Genomic DNA, 7,738 nt, shown 5'->3' on the forward strand with positions numbered 1-7,738 from the left:
TGATACTGTATTTTACAGCTGTTTATTCAGTTCAGGCTCTGTGGCAGCTGCTGTTCTAGGCACTGCAGATACACTGAAACAAAAGACAAAATCCCCACGAAACTCACAGTCTAGTGAAATAGACCCATTTCTTATACACTGAATTTTATGCTATTCACAGTATCACACTGTGACAAATGTAGAATTGTTCACATGTGTGTTTATTAAGAGTTTCCTTTGTATAATGTACTTCGTTAGAAGAAAAATATAAAGGACCATTTTGAGAGGCTTGGTCTATAGGAAGTTGCTGTTGCTTCTTAACTATCAGAGAAAACTCACTTCTTCTGTAACAAAAACAGAGGACTATCTGACATCCTGACTTTAACAGTTTACTCAACACACATTTGTTGGGCACCTCTGTTTTGACAGTCATACTTGAATTGAATTGTTAAAATTACTGCACAAACTAGGTTACTTGGGCATTCAAGGCTCTTTATGTCTGAAGAGATGTTTTCCCATGTGGATCGTGATTTACTGAGCTGTAGGAGTCTAAATTTATTATAAGTTCTTCCTATAACCAGCAGCATAAGTCTTTTGGAGCCTCGCTTTTCTTATTAAGAAATAATAAATTAAGTAGCCCATAAATTCCTTTCATAGTCAAGAGAAGAACCATCTAGACCTGAAGGTTGGTAAAAGAGGTGTTTCCTATCCTCCCTTAGTTACAGTAATGAGAAAGAAAACATCAAAAAGCAGTTGGTGAGATGTGTTGGACCCTCCCTCAGCATGCGCTCTTAGTATTTCGTCACGCCTAAAGGGTAGTTTAAAAGTGTAAAATGTATGTAACTTCCCATCAGTTTTTTGAATATATCTGGGTGAGTCAGCTAGCCCTACTAATAAATACCTACTGGATTTCAATACTGCTACGATGGCCTGATTTGGAAAGTGTTTAAGAGTCAGGTGCTTGTCCGCAGTGACTTGCAGGGAACCCACAAGCCCAGGCCCAGAACACCGAGGCCACGCCATGATCTAACAGCAGCCATAGTGACGGGTCGGAAGGAAAGGGGAGATGAGAGGGAGTAGGAGGAAAAGGAGGGATCAGTTGAGTTTATAGATAGCGTTGGCCCACAGAGATTCTTTAACACACTTTTATGTGGAGAGCTAACATTTAAACATGGGCCACTTAGAAAACATAATAAATTGTGAGAATGAGGAGTCTTGAGTGAAGGCCTTTTATGAGTGATTAATATTTTAGTCATAAAGTAGTCAAATAGAGACCCATTTAGGCAATCGAGGCCGTTTATATGGCAGAGATATTCCTAATCCACTTGCTTCTTAAATCATTCTTTAAATTCTCAACAAAATCCTTTTGCTTTTCTTCAGCTCATGAACTATTATATCCTGTGGAGTCAGTTCAAATTGTTTGTCCCCCGTTGATCTCCCCGTACTCTCAACTTCTGACAAATTATCTGCTTCTCTCACCTTATTACTTTCTCTTATGCTGTATTGCAGTGCTGTGCTGTTGAGCACTTCAGATGTGGCTAGCGAGACTCAGGAATATGTTTTTTCTTTTATTTAATTTTAGCTCATTCAAATTTACGTTTAAAGAGCCCATGTGGCTGATGGCTACCATAGTGGACAGCACACCTGTGTTGTGTCATATTTCACCATGTATATCCTGTCCTATGTATATCCTGTCTTTTCATCCAAATGGGAAGGTCAAACATTACATTTTTATACTCCTTTTTAAATCCCACAATACTTAGTTATCTATATGTAGTATATGTAGGCACTCGATGACTATGCTTGTATTTTAAAAGATTGTAAGGAATGAATTACCTGCAAATATAGAGGTGGTAACTCTAATTTTGGAGTCTCTGAACTCCGAACTAGATGACCGTCCCCACTAAGTTTTGCTCTCCTATTTATATGGGAAATATTATCCAGTGTCTCCCGTGTCTCTTATGTTTCAGACACTATACTGGACTCTGGGGATGCAACCACACACAAGATTGTCAGGATCCCTGTCTTCACAGACCTTCAGCTTTGTAAAGGGAATAGAAAAGTAAACAAACAGTCGTTGGTTACATCTTAAGTGGTGCTTATTTTAAAAGGTTCCAGTATACAGAAGCACTGAATCCAGACATGCCTGCGAAGATCTCACTAAGTCTTCAGGTCCATGTCAGAAAAGGCAGATCACCTAAATTGGTGTGAACACTCAAATAACTGTTAGAGAATTTATTTTTATTTTAATCATTTTCCAAATCAGTGTTTAAAATTTTAAACACTATAGCCCAAACATAGGTATTGTCCTAATGACTTTTTTGTAAAAAGAATTCCAGTCAACACCACCTATTATTTATCTATCTATCTATCTATCTATCTATCTATCTATCTATCTATCTATTTATTTATTTATATATATATATATACACCACCTCTTTAGAAAACAATATGGCAATATGCATCAAGAATTTTAAATGTTAATGTTCTTTGACTTAGAATTACATTTCTAAATTTCTAGCCTAAGAAAGTACAGTTGACCCTTAAACAACATGGGTTTGAATTAGCAGGCCTACTTATACATGGATTTTTTTTTCCCCAATAAGTACAGTCAGTCTTTCACATCTGCAGATTTCACATCTATGGATTCAATCAACAGCCGATCAAAAAACAATATTGCCACATTCCCAGCCTTGGATCCCTGGCACCGAGCAGCATAAATGTGAAGATGTATTGGGTGATGCACCCCCGAGACCAAGTTTAGGCAAAAGATCCTTGCTGAAATTTGATTACATTTGTGAACTTCCTATTAATATTTATTTTTTCTAGTGCTTTCATTACTTATCTTTTTTTTCCACCTCTAGATAACTGCTCTTGTCCTTTTCATTTGGAACCTTTACGTAATTCTTTTCCTCCATTTATTCTTTTGCTCTTACCTGTTTCCTGGGACCTTTGTTCGATGCAGAACTAAAATATCACTCATAGCAGACGATCTGTAGACGTTAAAGCTGTTTGGGGAAATTCTTCTGAAGAGGAAATACTTACAAAAAGCTGTCTTCCCGTGCCTGCCAGTCTCTTTGGACCCATCCTGAGTAGTGATGACTGAAATCCACCCTGCGATTCCCTGAGCACCTACACAGAGCCATCTAAGACCAGGCAAGCGGCGTCCATTTTTTTAATGCCAGTATTTCTAAAGAGTTATCACTTACTGCCTCTAAGAGCATTCATTGAAGAAGTCAAAGAGGGTGACCATTGGATAAACCAGTGGGTGAACATTAAAGGAAAGAAAAGACAGGACAAGAGTTGATGAAAGCAGCCATGAGAATTATGAAAGAGATTGAGTTGTCAATGGTGGAAGCAACTTATGAAAGTTCTTCAGAGGTAAATAGCAGGGAAAGTAGTAAAAGGTTCAGTGGAAGCACAAGAAAAAGTGACTGGAGCAATGGAAATGACCATGGAAATGACCAAGATTGTGCTAGAAAGCATGTAGGTTAAGCTGCTGTGACAAACACCCCAAAACGTTTAGGCTTATGCAGAAGCTCATCCCTGTTTGCACGAATGTTTATAGATAAGGGGATGCTATGAAGCTGGTAGTCAGCTCTGCCATTCTTAACATGCAGCTTCCACCTTTGGGTCCAAAGTGACTGTTCCAGCTCTTGCCACGTCCTAGCCAGGAGAGTGGAGAAAGGCACCAGAAGAGCGCATATCCAATTGCTTTAAGGATAAGGTCTGTGAGTCACGTCCACTCACAGCCCATCCACATCACATCCGCTCACAAAGTTGGCTGGAACTTTGATACACAGCTACACCTAAATGCAAGAAATCTCGTTTTTAGCTGGGTAGCCATGTGCCCATCTAAAAAATCTATGACTACTGAAGGAAGGGAGAATTGATTTGGGAGATAACTGTTCCTTCCTGCTATGGATAGAGGCAATCAAGAGCTTTAAATAGTGAAGCCCTTTACTTTGAACAAAAAAGTTGGCTAGGCATAGCAGACTGGGAAATGAAAAGGTGAATCACCCTCTCTTTTAGCTAGAACTCTGTATCTTTAAGAAATATATTTTGGAGTTATTATATAATATCAAAAAATTGTATTCTTCCTCCATCTCTGGAAATGGCATCTCTCTCCCCTTTCACTATTCCAAACTCTTTATTCTCCATATATACAAAATGTATGCATTTTCAAGGACTTCTCCCCCACCGCTGACAGTTTCTTTTCGTAATAAAAAGCTCATATTATTTTCTTCCCATTAGGTCTACCTATTATAACTAATTGAAAGTGCCTTTTTTCTGTTACTATTGTCTTGTGTTTTTTTCCAGAAACTTTCCCAGGTATATAACTTTTGCTTCTTCCAAAAATGCTATAATCTTCCTGAGAGCAGAAGCCCTCTCTAACTTCTTTTGGATTCCTCGTAGTGCCTAGCATAGCGCTGGGGAGAGAGAGCAGGTACTCAACAGATGCCTTATTTGCACAAAAAAATGATACAGAATCTTCAGGTACTGGATCCCCCAAAGTTCACAAAAGCTAACCTATCAGGCACAGATAGGTGATAAACAGATTCAGGAACTCAAAGATCAAAAGGGGTTCAACCATAAGCAAGTATTGTTGAAGGAAGGATTTTTAAAAATTTACCAATCTTGCACTTGATGGAGATTTTACTGTAGTTGGAAAGGGAGCTTTGCTTTTACACAAGTATGAAACTCTCTATGAGAGACAATGATAGGGTTTTAGTGCTGAATATAGATTATGTCTATGTACCCAGCATCTAAATAACCAGGAAGCTCAACCAGCTAGAAAAACAAAACAAAATAGAGTAGGTCAAAGACTTGTTTTAAAAGGCAAAGTTGCAAGAGACGTCAGTTTGACTTTATATTCATCTGAATATCTATTTATTTTTCTAGACTAACTAAAGACATATTGTTGGTAATTACCATTAATGTACTATAGGTTTCCACTATATCTAATAATTGATCTTTTAAAAATAACTGAATTGTATTAATTTGTTTAATTGATGATCTTCAATTGAGAGGGATATAATATAAAACCAGGGAAATTATTATGAAATAAAAATTCTTCTCAATGTAATTGTTGGAAAGATTTCTCATTCTCAGAATTTCCTAGTTACACAAGATGGACACATGATCATAGAGTTCTCCCTTTTATCCTTTAGTTGCCATTAAAATCTAGGCTCTGCCTTAAGTAATTTGCTAGTTATCAAAATAATATAAAGAGATAGGACAACTGGGAACATGTATGACAGAAGAACAAATTCTAAGTGTATTTTTTAGTTTGTACAAAATATCCCAGGAATAAAGTTGAATGATGTTTAATATTCAAAAGTTACTTGACCTTTGTGAATTTTGGCTTGTAAATTAATAATACTGCATTCTTCAGTGCCTTGTTCCTGCTAGGGTTAAGTTATTTAAGTTTAAATCTTAAAAATAATTTTTACATGAACTATTAAATTTACCTTTAATAGTGTAAATGGCAAAATAAATGTAACTTCAAATATTTCATACACATGTACTGGTAAAAGACTAGAGAGTGATATTTGATGGATCTGGATTTCCAGCTATGTATCTAATATTTTAACCCTTATGTAGTGTTTAAGATTAGCCTGCGTGCGTGTGTGTGCACTTCCTGATTTGGAATGATTTCTTCCCTGTCTAGAGGACTAGACCTTCAGAAAGCTTCAAAACAGTTTAAATCCATGGGGATTTGTTGGACTATTATTAAATCCCATTGAAGTAGGTAGTTATTATATTATTGTTATTTTTGCAATTGGCCCATTTCTTTCTCCTATTTTCCTTTTTCAGAGATGGGATACTTAAAGTTAGTCTTATAAACTGATTTTTATCAAAATCAATGTATGGAAAGGTTATTCTTCTGTGTGAATAATATGCTTTCACTGTTTCAGAGGAACCATGCAATTTTAAATTAATTATAGATAAATTTTAAATGGTCTAATTCTATTTGAAGCGGTCTAAATTCTAGGTGGTCTAGTGTCAAGTGACCAGTTAAATAAATAAGTAGGTTGTAGTGTAAAGCAAAAAGTTTCTTTGACAGTTGTGGATTATGAATCTGATAATTTTTACCTGTATGTTTGTTAGACACTGCTGATTTAAATGGAAATTTGCCAGAGTAATTATAATTTACTGTATCAGATCCAAATGATATATTATATCATGCTTTATTACTATGTTCATTACATTGTTGAAAACAATATAATTGTGACCTGATAGAATATGAAAAAAGACTATTCCTCTTCAAAGGGGGCACATTTAGGTTCGTTTTTATTTTACTATTGGTTTCTAAGAGTGCAAAATAATACCTCTCAGTCACGGTCTGTGCAGTCTACAAAATTACTTATAGCCTGCCACAAAGCCGTTTCCATCAAAGGCACTGGACTCCAAAAAATTATCTAAAGTGTTTCTGTTTCCTATTATTTATAAGATTAATTGAATAGAGCATTCTGGTGGAGCCACGACTCCACTGATCAGACTGAAACTGATGTGATTAATACCGGACTTAGTTTTTGAGGGAGGAGATGCCTGTCAACCAAAATATTAAAGAATGATCCTAATTTTTGATCTTTTAAGTTCAAATATATCCAAGAGGGTATTTTAATTTTGGTCATACTCCTATCCATGGGGGCAGATACTCATGAAATATCATAAGTACCATAAGCAGGGCTAATAAAGACATTATTTTAAATAAATAAAATTGCCTTTGAACCTTATTTGACTAACTCGTAGGGTGTTGTTTATATACGTGTGTTTTCAAGTAAGTCCTTCCAAAGCCTGAAATATTTTGTTTTATACCAATTGTTTAACAACACCCTTTTCCACACTAAAGAGAAGAATGGAAAATACTAAGTAGAAATAAATTCTCAGGGAGCAAGGCTGCTGCAAGCATTGCATGAATCACTGTCTCCACCTAGTGCTGGCTTCCAGGAATTAAGATTCCAAGAGTCCTTACTGATGCTTTGAAGTTCTAATTTATGTTATGCACATGTACAGTCATTATAGCTAGGCCTGCTAGTGCCATGACAGTTAAGGGTCTGTCAGCTCTTCATTTATCAAACAGAATATTTAGAGATCTGTTGCTTTTACATAAAAGCTCATGCTGTGCTGTAACTCTGCAGTCTAATGGACTTTGCTCTATGTGAATTGTTTATTCACAGTGTAAGTTGAACTTGACCAGCTCCTATTAAAGACACCCTGATGGGTTGAAGTTACATAGACGCTGCAACCAGAAGAATGAATCTCGTCATTAACAACCTGTCCTTTACCTTACAATAATGTCTCTACATGCATCAGATCAAGGGACATCTACAGACCTGATTGGCATGGCAGCCCCTGGATTTTCATAACACTTATTTCAGACCCTCTGGTACACAAGAGGAGATAGAATTTTGGCTACTAACATGGGAAAAAAGAACAAGAGAATGTGATGTCGTGGAAGTCAAGTGAAGTCAAGTCCAGTAAAGAAAGTGTTTTAAGAAGGAGAGAATGATCATTTATTAGACACTGCCGTTAGTCCAGTTATGTTTGAAGAAATGACCTTTGGTTTCAATAATGTTTAAACCTGATCGGGCAGTTTCACTGGAGCTTCAGAGATGAAAATCTAATTGAAATTGGTTTAAAAAAAAGGAGGAGGAGAAAAAGAGCAGATGAGTCTTTTAAGAATTTGCTGTAAAAGGACACAAAGAAGTAAGACAATAACTGGAGGTGAATGTGGGGTGTAGAAAAGTGTTTT

General features: G+C 36.4%; 1 protein-coding gene across 1 annotated transcript in view; it reads left to right on the plus strand.

The window, feature by feature from the left end:
* The first annotated feature begins 3,297 nt into the window (after nt 1–3,297).
* Nucleotides 3,298–7,738, plus strand: part of LOC105293743 (doublecortin domain-containing protein 5) — an 81,429-nt gene continuing 76,988 nt past the window's right edge. The window contains exons 1-2 of the mRNA XM_023532091.1: nt 3,298–3,465; nt 4,300–4,311. Coding sequence (XP_023387859.1) covers nt 3,298–3,465; nt 4,300–4,311 — 180 coding nt within the window. The remainder of the gene's footprint in view (nt 3,466–4,299; nt 4,312–7,738) is intronic.

This window comes from Pteropus vampyrus, unplaced genomic scaffold (genome assembly GCF_000151845.1).
Source record: "Pteropus vampyrus isolate Shadow unplaced genomic scaffold, Pvam_2.0 Scaffold76, whole genome shotgun sequence".
Taxonomy (NCBI): Eukaryota; Metazoa; Chordata; class Mammalia; order Chiroptera; family Pteropodidae; genus Pteropus; species Pteropus vampyrus.